At 34.8% G+C, this 16,094-nt stretch overlaps 1 protein-coding gene across 6 annotated transcripts in view; it reads right to left on the bottom strand.

Annotated features, from left to right (window-relative positions):
- BCAS3 (BCAS3 microtubule associated cell migration factor) overlaps positions 1–16,094 on the bottom strand; it is a 616,861-nt gene that overhangs the window by 405,409 nt on the left and 195,358 nt on the right. For all 6 annotated transcript variants that reach the window (XM_047080915.1, XM_047080917.1, XM_047080916.1 and 3 more), the window contains one exon: positions 10,111–10,204. In XM_047080915.1, coding sequence (XP_046936871.1) covers positions 10,111–10,204 — 94 coding nt within the window. The remainder of the gene's footprint in view (positions 1–10,110; positions 10,205–16,094) is intronic.

The raw sequence follows: 16,094 nt of genomic DNA, 5'->3' as shown, positions 1-16,094 counted from the left end.
TTTTTTTTTTTTTTTAATTTTTTTTTTCAACGTTTATTTATTTTTGGGACAGAGAGAGACAGAGCATGAACGGGGGAGGGGCAGAGAGAGAGGGAGACACAGAATCGGAAACAGGCTCCAGGCTCTGAGCCATCAGCCCAGAGCCTGACGCGGGGCTCGAACTCCCGGAGCGCGAGATCGTGACCTGGCTGAAGTCGGACGCTTAACCGACTGCGCCACCCAGGCGCCCCAAGAATACTCTTAAATGGGTATAAAATTTAAACTAGGATGAGGGAAGTTAATAATAATGAAAACAGCAACAGCTAAATTTTTGGAGGTGACCCTATGTTTTGGGTATTGTTTTGGATACCATTATCACCCTCTCATTTCATTGATGAGAAAACTGAAGTACTAGGGGGGATCCAAGCGTATTAAGTTACTTGCCCAATTAAGCAGCAAGGTGGGGGCGGGGAGAACATGATATTTTGTTTAGGGTCATGTAGGTCTTCACAAAATAATACATAAAAAATGGGACTCGAGAGATAAATAAGAGTTGCCCAGGCAAAAGAGGATTTCAGGTGGAGGAAAAGTGATGTAAAATGTTTAAGGAGCTGAAAAACAGTATGGCTAAATGTTGGAAGGAAAGGTAGAAGAACAGGTTAAAGCAGTAAAGTTGTGCCAGGCTATATACTTTTGGACAACACACTACAAGATGAAGAGATCATTAACATTTAACATTTCTTATAAAATATTTATCTTTTTATTTTTTTTTAATTTTTTTTAACGTTTATTTATTTTTGAGACAGAGAGAGACAGAGCATGAACGGGGGAGGGGCAGAGAGAGAGGGAGACACAGAATCCAAAGCAGGCTCCAGGCTCTGAGCCATCAGCCCAGAGCCCGACGCGGGGCTCGAACTCACGGACCGTGAGATCATGACCTGAGCTGAAGTCGGACGCTTAACCGACTGAGCCACCCAGGTGCCCCTAAAATATTTATCTTAAAATGAAACTAAACACATGGAAAAAGTATGATACAATAATCACAAACAGAATAACCCAGAATTGGACTACGACCAAATAAGAGTCTTTTAAAAACTAAGAGTAACCAAATGATTCTATATATGTACTATTATGAATTAAATATCTGTGCAGCCCTCACATTCATATATTGAAACTCTAAAAACCCAGGCTATATTTGAAGATGGGGTCTCTAAGGAAGTAATTAAGTTTCAATTAGGTCATTGGCTGAGACCCTGATCTGGTATGATTAGTGTCCTGATAAGAAGAGACACCACAAACCCTTGTACGCTATTGGAGGGAAAGGTAAATTGGTGTAACAGCTATGAAAAACAATATGGAAGTTCCTAAAAAAAATTAATATTAAAACAACCATATGATCTAGTAATACCACTACTGGGTATTTACCCAAAGAAAACAAAAATACTAATTCAAAAAGATATATGCACCCCTATGTTTACTGTAGCATTATTTATAATAGCCAAGATATGGAAGCCACCCAAATGTCCACTGATAGATGAATGGATAAAGATGTTATATATATTTACATATAAAATAAGGAATATTATTCAGCCATAAAAGAGAATGAGATTTTGCCATTTGCAATAACATGGATGGACCTAGAAGGTATTATGCTAAGTGAAATAAGACAGAGAAGGATAAAACCATATGATCTCACTTAAATGTAGAATCTAAAAAGTGAAACAAATGAACAAATAAACAAAAACAAACAAAAAAAAACAGACTCTTAAATATAGAGAACAAACTGATGGTTGCCAGAGGGTAGGTAAGGGGGATGGGCAAAGTGGATAAAAGTTAAGAGGTACAAACTTCTAGTTATAAAATAAATAAGTCAGGGAGATGAAAAGTACAGCTTAGGGAATATAGCCAATATTATTGTAATAACATTGTGTGGTGACGGATAGTGACTGCATTTATTATAGTGAGCACCAAGTAATGTATAGAATTGTCAAATCAAGATGTTATACACCTGCAACTAATATAACATTGTATGTTGATGATACTTCAATTTAAAAGACACACACACACACACACACACACAAACACACACACACACACCACAGAACTAGCTCTTTTTCTCTGTCCCCACTTCCTTGCACCAAAGAAAGGACATGTGAAGACACATTGAGAAGGTGACTGTTTGTTAGTCAGGAAGAAAGACCTCACTAGAAACCAAATCAGCTGGAAGTTTCATCTCAGACTTCTAGCATTCATAACTGTGAGAAAAAAGGTTTTGTTGTTTAAGCTACTACATCTATGGGATTTGGTTACAGCAGCCCAAGCTAATATATGTACACAGGTTACTGCCTAAATTTAGGGTCCCTGAGAACATTTTACCCACTCAAACCGACCAGCAAAGAGGATTTTGGGTTGAATTTGTAAAATCAAAAGAGACTGCTGTTTTAACCCTATAAAAAAACAAAACCAATAAACAAAACAGAAAAACCCCAGAGTTTTAAAAAAATCTATCTCAAAGTTCAATACAAAAAAACATAAATAAAAATAGTAGCTCTTACATCAGGCAGAACAACAGCCGGAGGAAGAGGAACCCACAATATGTGAAGGCAAGGAGAACACAGCAACCTTTTCAAAAATTTTCAGTGAGCTGACGCTACAGATTAAAATGCTGCCCCCCAAAAATTCAACTCTGTACCCAACTAATCAAGAGGATCAAGAGTATTAATACTAAAAGCTGTGAACAAAGTAAGAGTGTTGACCGCTGCTGAAAAATTAATAAGTAACTGTCAAAAACTATCTAGTCGAAACATGCCTGAAAATTATGGGCAAAATACAGATATTCCCATACAGAAAATAGCTAAAAAGTCGTCTTCATCAGAGAATCCAGAAATAGCCAACAGAAGTATGTTACTTTAATGAAAAAGTACAAAAGAAACTCATCCGAGAAAGAATGGAATTTTGAAAAAATAATAAAGTATCAACTGGATATCCATAAGCCAAAAAATAATAACCATGACCTAATCCGATACATTATACAAAAAATAACAATGAATTTGGATCATAAATTTAAATATAAAATGTAGGGGTGCCTGGGTGGCTCAGTCAGTTGAACATCCGACTTAAGCTCAGGTCATAATCTCTTGGTTTGTGAGCTCGAGCCCTGCATCAGGCTCTCTGCTGTCAGCATGGAGCCCACTTCAGATCCTCTGTCTCCCTCTCTCTCTGCTCCTCCTTCTCTCTCTCTCTCAAAAATAAAATAAATATTAAAATAATAATAAAAACAAAAAAATAATAAAAATAAATTTAAATACAAAATGTAAAACTAGAAAACTATCAGAAAATCACATAGGAGAAAAATCTTCAGGCCCCAGACTGGTGCACATTTCTGAGGCAGGAACACAAAAACACAACTGATATATTTTTTATTGGATTTGACAAAAAGTAAACAATTTTGCTCTGCAAAAGACTCTGTTAGAAAGATAAAAATACAAACTTCTGACTGGGAAAAAAGATTTCCAAATGACCTCTCTTACAGAGGTCCCCATCTAGTATTTATAAAATTAAGAAGTGGCAATAATACCAAATGCCAGCACGGATGCAGAGAAAGCATGTTAAAAGGATTAAAGGAAAGTATGAGAACAATGTCTCACCAAGCAAAGGATATCAATAAAGAGATAATACTATAAAAAAAGGAAACAAATAGAAATTCCAGAGCTCAAAAGTACAATAACTAAAATAAAAAATTCAATAGGGGGGCTCAAATCGTGGTTTTGAACCTGGCAGAAGAAATCAACTGATATTATCGAGTTTGGGGAAAAAAAGAAGAAGAAAAATGAATAGAGCCCCAGAGACCTATTAGACACCACCAAGATTAATCTGTGAGTAGCAGGAGTCCTAGAAGGAGAAAAGAGGGAAAAAAAGGTAGAAAGAATGTTTAAAGAAATAATAACATCCCAAACATGATGAAAAACATTTAGGCAATGGAACTATCCTGTATTATACTATAAAGGTAGATATATGTCAATATTAATTTGTCAAAACACAGAGAATATATGAACACCAAGTTTACAAGTCATGTAAACTACAGACTTTGGTTGATAATGATCGGGTCAATATATGTTCATCAACTGTAACAAATCTACCACTGTGGTGTTAAATGTCAATAGTGTAGGAGGTTTGGAGTGAGGGCCGGATTATATGAGAGTTTTCTGTACTTTCCAATTGTGCTGTGAACCTGAAACTGCCCCCTCAAAATTGGAGTTTATTAATTTAAAAAAAAGCTCCTGAGAAAATGTTACTCATTGTGTATCTAAATCACTGAAACCAACAAATTTACACCACCCATATTGAACCTACCCAGATCTAAGCACCGGAGGCCTCTCTGGCACTTCAAACCATATCATAAATGTTGCCATTAAAATATTTGTTTTAATTCAGGACTCAGAGTCACAGCTAATAAACAAGAATGGGAAGGATAAATTGAAAAACAAACTGAATGCAGCTGCTGAACTAAAAGTTTCACAACGCTATTTAATGGCATCCCTTAATTTCTTTGCTGAATAGGTCCCATACAAAACCGAACTGCATACCACCCAAACAACCTACATTTTCTCCTTAATTCACCTTGGACTGTTATTTCATCATGTACATTTTACATTGTTTTTAAAATTTCTCAGAAGGTGGACAACAGGTCTGGTTTTCTCCTTGAATCCTGATGTATGTCTAGGACATCTTAATAATTCTGTCATCAGAAAATATGCCTCTCTAAAAAAAAAAAAAGACTAAGAAATTTATTTATATTGTTAAGCATAACGGGGATATGTTCAGGTAAAGTGGTTACAGAATGATCAGGTTTAAAAACAAAAACACACAATAAACATTGCTATGTTTTGTTCTGCTTATTTTTTAATGAACTTCCCTAAACTTGTAAAAAGTATTCTAACAAGCACTACTGTTATTATTGGCCACACTACATACCCCAAGAAAAAGCCTTTAACTAAATAAGAGAATTACTGGAGGAGCAAAACAGTTAAAACTTATTGGTATAAATAAATTTAGAAATATGTATGGATACATGTTAAAGAAAAACTGGAAGGTGTTACTAGAGGATCTACAAGTTGTATTTTGAAAAGATCAATTTAAGTAAAAAATTGTAAGTACTGTTTTAATGCCCATTTAAATTACACACCTTTCTAAAAAATACCAATTAATAAAAGTTCAGAAGCTAATAAAACTTTTTCAACCAGAGAGCAGAAAATGTATCATTTTATAACATAGGAGGATTTAAAGATCAATAGAAAATACATCATTTGCTCTCCCAAAAATATTTTTTTAAACTATAACATAAATAACTACAGGGGAAAAATAACAATTACTAAGGAATCCATGCATTTACAAAGGGCAATGCAGCCTCTTGCTTCAAACATTTCATATGCATTCTCAATTTGAGAAGGTTAGGATAAAACAAGCAATATAATACAGAAACTAGACAAGTAAAATAAAATGTCACATAGGAGCTGGGTAATAGTTAGCAGCCACAGCTAAACCCAATATCATTCTATAACTAACAATTCAGATAGTGACCAGCTTAAAAAAAAAAAAGTCAAGGCTTTCAAATCACTGAGAATTGAATCTTTTATAGATACACTTGCTTATACTCAAGCAATAACAGTCATACTCTAAATAGCAAAGACACTCAGAGCTGAACAGTAAATAACTAAGATGAATTGCAAGCAGTTGCATGAAATCTCCACTATCTTCTATGAAAGATTTTGCAAACCAATTTTGTGAGTGGTTGCTGAGTTATGAATCCTCCATTTAATTCAAATATTTAAACATGTACAAAGCATTTATAAAATGCTGCAGAAATGATGATACACTGAAAAATGTATCTGCCACATAATAAACAGATGAGTCCACTGTATAGACCCTGCTTCACAATCTATGTCAAATATGCCATATTTTTCTTGCCTCATTCATTCAACTAATATTTATTTATATACCAGACACAGAATCATTATTTCCTAACTAATCATCTTTTAAGTTCCAATTTAGAATTGACTTCTTTTGAAGAACTTTCCCCAATAGTCGAAACCAAGTAAATATTCATCTCCTAGCATTCTGTCCTTACTCCACAAAGGATTTTCCTTCCTTGCTTTAAGTCCCTATCACACCAGTAGATGCCATGAGTAAGGACTGTCCCTTGTTAACTTAATCACAAAGACTGAGCCAGGTAATGTGAACGGAGTCTCTAGGGAGCATAAACCTTTTTGATTAACAGGATCCTAAACATTCTAGTGCCATGAACCTTTTAAGCAATATGGTAAAGCCTAGGAACATCTTTCTCAGAATAATATATTTTTAAGACAAAGTAAAATACATAAGATTTTAAAAATTGACATACAGTGTATGTCTTTTTTTTTTAGGTTTTTTTTGTTATATATTAAAATACAGTATCTACTATAATTTTGAACCATAAGCAATACTGGGAGAATTATGTAAATAAGATAGAAATGATGTGGAAACATCTATTATTTTTATTTGTTCATAAACTCAGGAGTACAGCTAATATTTCACTATTTTATTCTACATTTTCATAAGTGAAGGAAATTTTCATCAGAGATTAGAGAAAATAAAGATGTAATTTTTTTCCTAAGTTCACATACTCTCTGAATTCTATCCATAAACCTTCCAGATCTTAGACTGAGGTTAAGAAGCTTCATTTGATATTCAAGAAAAAAATGAAAGAGATCCTAAAACTCATAAAATAGTTCTCATATAAAGATCTTCCCTCCAAGAAATTACAACATCCAATGTGAAATTGAACTAAGAATACAACAGAAGAACATCAATTTGTATATTTTAAAATGTTACATACACACCAAAGGAATGATCTAGACAAGAAATAATTGATAACTCAGAATTCATTAAAATTAAATAATTCTCATTTTTAAAAATACTTTCAAGAGAATAAGAAGACAAGCCATAGACTTGGAAAAAATATTTACAAAACACCTAATACAAGACTGCTATCCAAAATATACAAAGAACTCTTAAAAGTCAACAATTTAAAAATGAACAACCCAATCAAAAAATGGAAAAAAGATCTGAACAAGCACCTCATCAAAGAAGATACACAAATGGCAAATAAACTATGGTATGTCCACACAATGGAATGTTATTCAGCACTAAAAAGAAATGAGTAATCAAGGCATGAAAAGACATGGAGGAGCTTTAAATGCTTATTAGTATTGAAGGAAGTCAATCTGAAATGACTATATACAGTAAGATTCTAACTATGTGACATTCTGGAAAATGAAACAAACTATGGAAACAGTAAAAAAGATCACTGGTTGCCAGGGGTTGAGGAAGGTAGGGATGAACTGGTAGAGCAAAGGGGATTTTTAGGGCAGTGAACCTACTCTGTATAATGGTGGATATATGTCATTACATATTTGCCAAAATTGACAGAATGTACAACACCAAGAGTGAACCCTAATAATGTAAACTGGAACTCAGAGGTTAGGTAGGAAGACAAGTATTTAAATAAATGATTACTTCAAGATAAATTATATCATAGCGTTATACAAATAGTGCTCTAGGAACACAAAAAAGGAGGTATAAATATAAAAATTTTTAATATTACCATAAAAACACAAATTTGGGAGTTCAAATAAAATCAAATGAAAAATGTATGTCAAAATTATGAAATCCCAGTAAACTGTGGTTTTCTAGAATTAATTGCTAGACAATGATACAGATAACTATAATATTCTTTAAGGTAAGTGGTACGTTCTTGTTACAATGGAAAGCCACAGGATGGAAAAAGTACAGCTTCCAATGTCTAAAGCATTCTGACTATGGAGATATGAAATATACATTAATACAAAGGAGATTTGACATAACAGATGGACCATCAAAATGAGTCATACTGGTTACTCCAAGTAGAGTGCTGTAAGTGACATAACTTCCAGATTGTTTCTTCAAATTTAACTTAATTCCCATAACATTCAAAGCATTTCCATAAATCTTTGTCTTTATTAATTAAATCAATCCTACTGATCAACAACCACTACAAAAATCTTCCTCTCTATCAAAAATGACTAATTAAGATATTAGAAGGAAGATTATTCAAAATGCTCTATATTATCCTCTTACCATCATTCTTTATTTGAAAAGATGAAAAGGGAAAAAAAGATGGGTCTTTCCATCAATTTTAACTGATAGGATAATTTCTGCAGAATAAGATAAAAATGACAATCTCTTCAGATCCATCAACCAAAGGGATAAGATCTAAAACGACTGTAAGTTTATGAAGACTATTTCAGCTCCCAAAGCAAAAGAGCAATTTTATCTTTTACTTAAAAACAAAGTATTTTAAAAATGACTACACTGGAATGGAATTACACCACTGTAAGTATTAAACCAACTCCTAACAATGAAAATTGGTAAGTAAAGGGAAAGAATTAAGTATTTATCCTGCCTTTCACATACAAGAGAACTATGGTGCATTCCTGGTTGATGAGAGAAAACTTTTTTTTATAGAACAGTAGTTAATCTTACAGAAAACATGGTATTATTAGAAAAACCACCATTCTCCAAGCTTCAACATAATCCAACTATTAAGTAAAAAGTTGTTTCAGAAATGAAGCCAAGTGGCTTCAGCCAGTTGAGTGTCTGACCCTTGATTTCAGCTCAGGTCATGATCCCAGGGTCATGGGATCGAGCCCCTTGTTGGGCTCTATGCTGAGCATGGAGTCTGCTTGAGATTCTCTCTCTCTCTCTCTCTCTCTCTCTCTCTCTCTCTCTGCCCCTCTCCCCCACTCATGTTCTCTTGCCCTCTCTAAAATAAAAAATTAATAGATAAAAAGAAATGAAGCCAAAAAAATGCTCTGCAGATTACTTGCTAATCTCCATAAGAAAAACCTATCTCCAATATGTAGATATTTTGAAGGTCTACTAACATAGCCATGTGATCAACATAGTATCATATTATATATTTTGCAGGATACATTTTTGAGATAATTGGAAACTTTAAATTATGGCTTGGATATTAGATAACATAATGTGTTAACTTTCAAAACTACAATATAATATCTGGCTATATGGGAAAAGGTCATTATTCTTAGGAAACCATGATTAATTTGTAGTGGGTAAGTTGTCATTACATGAGTAACTTACATTCAAATGATTCAACAAAATACATATACTTATGTACATCTATTATACATACATGGGTATACAAGTACATATACATAAGTATACACATACCTATACATATATATATTTATTTATTATGCACAGCAATGTGAACACCTATTTAATCAAGGTAGTGATACATGGGTCATTACTATACTATCTTTTAAATCTATTTTTATGTCTGAAACTTTATATAACAAAAAGTTTGAAGAAAAAAATGAAAAGTAGTAGGACGTTCCACATTACTATAACATCTCTCCTAATCAAATGCTTTAAGAATAAATAGAAAAACAAAACCACTACCAAAACACAGGGAAAAATACAAGCAAATACTTTATAATACGCTTGTATGTGAAAGTGAAAAAGAAATTTGAAATTACAAGGAAAGTGCCACTTACATACATTAATATGTAGTCTGGAATACTGAAGTTCCTGGCTTAATTATAATACAGAAATTAATGCAACTCAATAGCACAGTTTACCTACTGCTGATATTCAATTACCTCTTTACTGAGAGCAAAACTAATGCTTGGTGGGTTTCTAAATTTTTATTTATTTTTTTTAATGTTTATTTATTTTTGACAGACAGAGTGTGAGCAGGGGAGGGAAAGAGAGAGAGGGAGACACAGAACTCAAAGAGGGCTCCAGGCTCTGAGCTGTCAGCACAGAGCCTGATGCAGGTCTCAAACTCATGAACTGCAAGATCATGACCTGGGCCAAATTTGGATGTTTAACTGACTGAGCCACCTAGCCCCCCCCCTAAATTTTTATTTTAAATTCATCACTCAAGAACCACTTACTGAGGTCTACTTACTTTTCTGATACCCATTGACACATTATGAAAAGTCAGATTCCATGTTTCATATTTTCCATTTCCAAAAAAAAAAAAAAACTTGTTGAAATCCCATGACATAAATGGAAAGAAAAAGGACATACCACTTGTATTAAATGCCATACAGCACACTGGTTTCTCATGAGCAGGAAAGTGGGCCACGATACCATCACTGTCAGAATCTTCGCTCACAAGCACCTTCACAGAAAGAAAGAAGGAAAATGGAAATTAAACTTTACTCACCAATTACTGAGCCTGAAGATATACACAGCTACACTACAATATCCCTGACCAAAAGTATGCATGATTGCTTCCACTATACTGGAAGATTATTGTCACTGTAAGGTGAGAATGCCACTTTAGGAATGAGGAAAAGATACAATATACTCCAGAAGATCAATCATATAAACTCTAAAAACAGTGGATGGGCTTTACGGTAGATGACAGAGACAAAAATTTCTTGAAGTAGAGGTTCATAAAAAAACAAAAAGCATAAAATCAGCTTTGTAGAGCTTCATCCAAAGACAGGAACATACAATTCTTATTATGTTATGACCTACTGGAAAATGTTTGCTTACAACTAGATCATTACTGGATCATGATATTCAGACATAAATAATTTAATCTGAAGTAAATCAGGAACTAATCCTAAACAGGCAATGTTAATTTTTCTTTTAGTATGAAAAACTTTACAAAGGTATACTTTACATACCATAAAAGTCACCTATTTCATGTTTACAATTCAATGATTTTATATAGTACTGTAACCATTACAGCAATCCATTATATAGAAATGTCTGCTTTGTCATCCTTTACTATCCTAATGCTTTAATTTTCTTGCCTATTGCTGACTCAAACCTACAATTCAGTAAAGCTACTGATATATCAAATTTTTTGTGCATAGATCTTTATTATCATCTTAACAATTTTTAAGTGTTCGGTTCATTAAGTATACTCACATTGTCGTGTAACAAATTTCTAGGACTTTTCCATCTTGCAACACTGAAACTCTACCCACTAAACTCTGATTCTTCTTCTTCCCTCCCCCCAGCCATTGATAACCACTTTTCCACTTTCTGTTTTTATGATTTTGACTACTTTAGAGAGTCAAAATAACTGGAAGAATATAGTTTTTACACTTTTGTGATGGCTTTACTTCCCTTACCAAAATGTCCTCAAGGTTTGTCAATGTTGTAATATGTCACAATATTTCCTTCTATTTCAAGGCTGCATAATATTATAGTATGTATATACCAGATTTTTCTTTATCTATTCACCTAGTGATAGATATATGGATTGCTTCCATATCCTCGCTACTGTGAATATGCTGCAATGAACGAGGGTGTGTAAATAGTGCTTCCAGATCCTGCTCTGAATTCTTTTGCATACAAACCTAGAAATCAGATTGCTGATCATATGATAATTTCATTTTTAACTTTTTAAGGATCAATTTTTTTTTATCTTTTCAAAGAACCAATTTTGGAATTTCCCCAATATTTCACTATTTAGTATTTTTTTGACTTATGTTCATATATTTAGTATTTACTTCATTTGTTGTTTGGTTATAATTTGCTCTTGTTTTCCAGATTAGAAAATGGGAAGAGTGAAGATTATTAGTTTCAGACTGTTTTTCCTTCCTACTATAAGCATTTAAAGCTATAAATTTCCCTCTCTGTAAAAGAATAGCTGCACTTCATAAATTCTTATATGTTCACTTTTTATTTTTATTCCATTCCAAATATTTTCTAATATCCTTGGGATTCCTTCTCCCACCCATGAGCTATTGATAGGTGTGTTTTATTTCCAAATATTTGGAGATTTCCATAATTTCATTGTTATTTTTTAAGTTTATTTATTTGTTTATTTATTTTAAATATGAAATTTATTGTCAAACTGGTTTCTATACAATATGCAGTGCTCATCCCAACAGGTGCCCTCCTCAATACCCATCACCCACCCTCCCCTCCCTCCCACCCCCCATCAACCCTCAGTTTGTTCTCAGGTTTTAAGAGTCTCTTATGCTTTGGCTCTCTTCCACTTTAACCTCATTTTTTTTTCCTTCCCCTCCCCATGGGTTTCTGTTAAGTTTCTCAGGATCCACATAAGAGTGAAACCATATGGTATCTGTCTTTCTCTGTATGGCTTATTTCACTTAGCATAACACTCTCCAGTTGCATCCACGTTGCTACAAAGGGCCATATTTCATTCTTTCTCATTGCCATGTAGTGTTCCATTGTGTATATAAACCACAATTTCTTTATCCATTCTTCAGTTGATGGACATTTAGGCTCTTTCCATAATTTGGCTATTGTTGAGAGTGCTGCTATAAACATTGGGGTACAAGTGCCCCTATGCATCAGCACTCCTGTATCCCCTGGGTAAATTCCTAGCAGTGCTATTGCTGGGTCATAGGGTAGGTCTATTTTTCATTTTTTGAGGAACCTCCACACTGTTTTCCAGAGCAGCTGCACCAGTTTGCATTCCCACCAACAGTGCAAGAAGGTTCCCGTTTCTCCACATCCTCGCCAGCATCTATAGTCTCCTGATTTGTTCATTTTAGCCACTCTGACTGGCGTGAGGTGATCTCTCAGTGTGGTTTTGACTTGTATTTCCCTGATGAGGAGCAACGTTGAGCATGTTTTCATGTGCCTTGTGACCATCTGGATGTCTTCCTTAGAGAAGTGTCTATTCATGTTTTTTGCCCCCATTTCTCCACTGGATTATTCCTTTTTTTGGTGTGGAGTTTGGTGAGCTCTTTATACATTTTGGATACTAGCCCTTTGTCCGATATCTGTACATTGATTTTGTATCCTGCGACTTTGCTTAATTCATGTATCAGTTCTAGCAGACTTTTGGTGGAGTCTGTCGGGTTTTCCATGTATAGTATGATGTCATCTGCAAAAAGTGAACGCTTGACTTCATCTTTGCCAATTTTGATGCCTTTGATTTCCTTTTGTTGTCTGATGCTAGCACTTCCAACACTGTGTTAAACAACAGCGGTGAGAGTGGACATCCCTGTCGTGTTCCTGATCTCAGGGGGAGAGCTCTCAGTTCTTCCCCATTGAGGATGATATTAGCTGTGGACTTTTCATAAATGGCTTTTATGATGTTTAAGTATGCTCCTTCTATCCCGACTTTATCGAGGGTTTTTATTAAGAAAGTATGTCATCACCACTAACCCAGCCCTACAGGAGATCCTAAGGGGGATTCTGTGAGTGAAATGTTGCAAGGACCACAAAGTACCAGACATCACTACCAGCATGAAATCTACAGACATCACAGTGGCTCTAAACGCATATCTTTCCATAATAACACCAAATGTAAATGGACAAAATGCACCAACCAAAAGACATAGGGTATCAGAATGGATAAAAAAACAAGACCCATCTATTTGCTGTCTACAAGAGACTCATTTTAGATCTGAGGACATCTTCAGATTGAAAGTGAGGGGATGGAGAACTATCTATCATGTTACTGAAGTCAAAAGAAAGCTGGAGTAGCCACACTTATATCAGACAAACTAGACTCTAAATTAAAGTCTGTAACAAGAGATGAAGAAGGGAATTATATAATAACTACAGGGTCTATCCATCAGGAAGAGCTAACAATTATAAACGCCTATGTGCCGAATACGGGAGCCCCCAAATATATAAAAAAATTAATCACAAACATAAGTACCCTTATTGATAAGAGTGTGGTAATTGCGGGGGACTTTAATACTCCACTTACAACAATGGGTAGATCAGATCATCTAGACACAGGATCAATAAAGAAACAAGGGCCCTGAATGATACATTGGATCAGATGAACTTAACAGATATATTCAGAACTCTGCATCCCAAAGCAGCAGAATATACTTTCTTCTTGAGTGCACATGGAACATTCTCCAAGATAGATCACATACTGGGTCACAAAATAGCCCTTCATAAGTATAAAAGAATTGAGATCATACCATGCACACTTTCAGACCACAATGCTATGAAACTTGAAATCAACCACAGGAAAAAGTCTGGAAAACCTCCAAAAGCATGGAGGTTAAAGAACACCCTACTAAAGAATGAATGGGTCAACCAGACAATTAGAGAAGAAATTTTAAAATATATGGAAACAAAGGAAGATGAACATACAACAATCCAAACGCTTTGGGATGCAGCGAAGGCAGTCCTGAGAGGAAAATACATTGCAATCCAGGCCTATCTCAAGAAACAAGAAAAATCCCAAATACAAAATCTAACAGCACACCTAAAGGAAATAGAAGCAGAACAGCAAAGACACCCCAAACCCAGCAGAAGAAGAGAAATAATAAAGATCAGAGCAGAAATAAACAATATAGAATCTAAAAAAACCATAGAGCAGATCAATGAAACCAAGAGTTGGTGTTTTGAAAAAATAAACACAATTGATAAACCTCTATCCAGGCTTCTCAAAAAGAAAAGGGAGATGACCCAAATAGATAAAATCATGAATGAAAATGGAATTATTACAACCAATCCCTCAGAAATACAAGCAATTATCAGGGAATACTATGAAAAACTATATGCCCCAAACTGGACAACCTGGAAGAAATGGACAAATTCCTAAGCATCCACACACTTCCAAACCTCAAACAGGAAGAAAGAGAAAACTTGAACAGACCCATAACCAGAAAAGAAATTGAATCAGTTATCAAAAATCTCCAAACAAATAAGAGTCCAGGACCAGATGGCTTCCCTGGGGAATTCTACCAGACATTTAAAGCAGAGATAATACCTATCCTTCTCAAGCTGTTCCAAAAAATAGAAAGGGAAGGAAAACTTCCAGACTCATTCTATGAAGCCACATTACTTTGATTCCTAAACCAGACAGAGACCCAGCAAAAAAAGAGAACTACAGGCCAATATCCCTGATGAATATGGATGCAAAAATTCTCAATAAGATACTAGCAAATCGAATTCAGCAGCATATAAAAAGAATTATTCACCATGATCAAGTGGGGTTCATTCCTGGGATGCAGGGCTGGTTCAACCTTCGCAAATCAATCAATGTGATACATCACATTAGTAAAAGAAAAGAGGATCCTGTCAATCGATGCAGAAAAAGCATTTGACAAAATTAAGTTTATTTATTTTTGATGGGGGGAGAGCACAGTAGGTAAGCGCAGGAGGGGCAGAGAGAGAGGCAGAGAGAGAGAGTCCCCATTAGCCAGCACAGAGTCCGATGTGTGGGGCTTGATCTCACCTACCATGAGATTATGACCTGAGCTGAAATCAAGAGCTGGACACTCAACTGATGGAGCCACTGGGGCGTCCCATTCTGTTATTGATTTCCATAGTCCTCAGGAAACATACTTCTCATAATTTTAATACTTTTAAAGCTATTTATATATTTTTTTGCCCAACCATAAGGTCTATCTTGGAAAACATTCCAGATGTTCTTGAAAAGAATGCAAATTCTAGTCAGTTAAGTGTCTAACTTTTGATTTTGGCTGGGGTCACCCGGTTCGTGGGTTCGAGCCCCATGTCAGGGCTCTGACAGCGCAGAGCCTGTTTGGTCAGTTAAGTGTCTCTCTCTCTCTCACTCTTTTGCTTTCTTGCTCTCTCAAAATAAATAAATAAACTTTTAAAAACATTTAAAGAAAAAGAATGCAAATTCTATGGGTTTGTAGGGTAGTGTTACACCGTGCTGGTTGGTAGTGTTCTAAATCCTCACAAATTGTCTAGTTTTTCCTATCAATTATTGAGAGCACAGCATTTAAATCTCATGCTGTAAAAGTGAGCTATAATTTCTCCTTTCAATCTGTCAGATTTTGCCTAATGTTTGTTGGGAAATGCTGTAGCTGTTTACACATTAATAGTTGCTTTATCTACCTATTACATCGACCCTCTTATTATTATGAAATATCTTTTTCTCTGGCAATATTTCCTGACAAAGTATTTCTGATATTAATATAGCCATTCCAGTCCTATCATGGTTACTGTTTGTGTGGTACGTTTCCTCAGTCCTTTTACTTCAGCCAATTATGTCTTTGAATCTGAATGATTCTGGTCTGATAATCAATGTCTTTTAACTTGAGTCCATTTATAGTTAATATAATTATGCACATAATTGG

This window comes from Lynx rufus, unplaced genomic scaffold (genome assembly GCF_022079265.1).
Source record: "Lynx rufus isolate CCGP_SWC_20201006 ecotype Redwood Valley unplaced genomic scaffold, mLynRuf1.p SCAF_18, whole genome shotgun sequence".
Taxonomy (NCBI): domain Eukaryota; kingdom Metazoa; phylum Chordata; class Mammalia; order Carnivora; family Felidae; genus Lynx; species Lynx rufus.
Note: the sequence above shows the minus strand (reverse complement) of the source record. Positions and strands in the feature narration are given on the sequence as shown.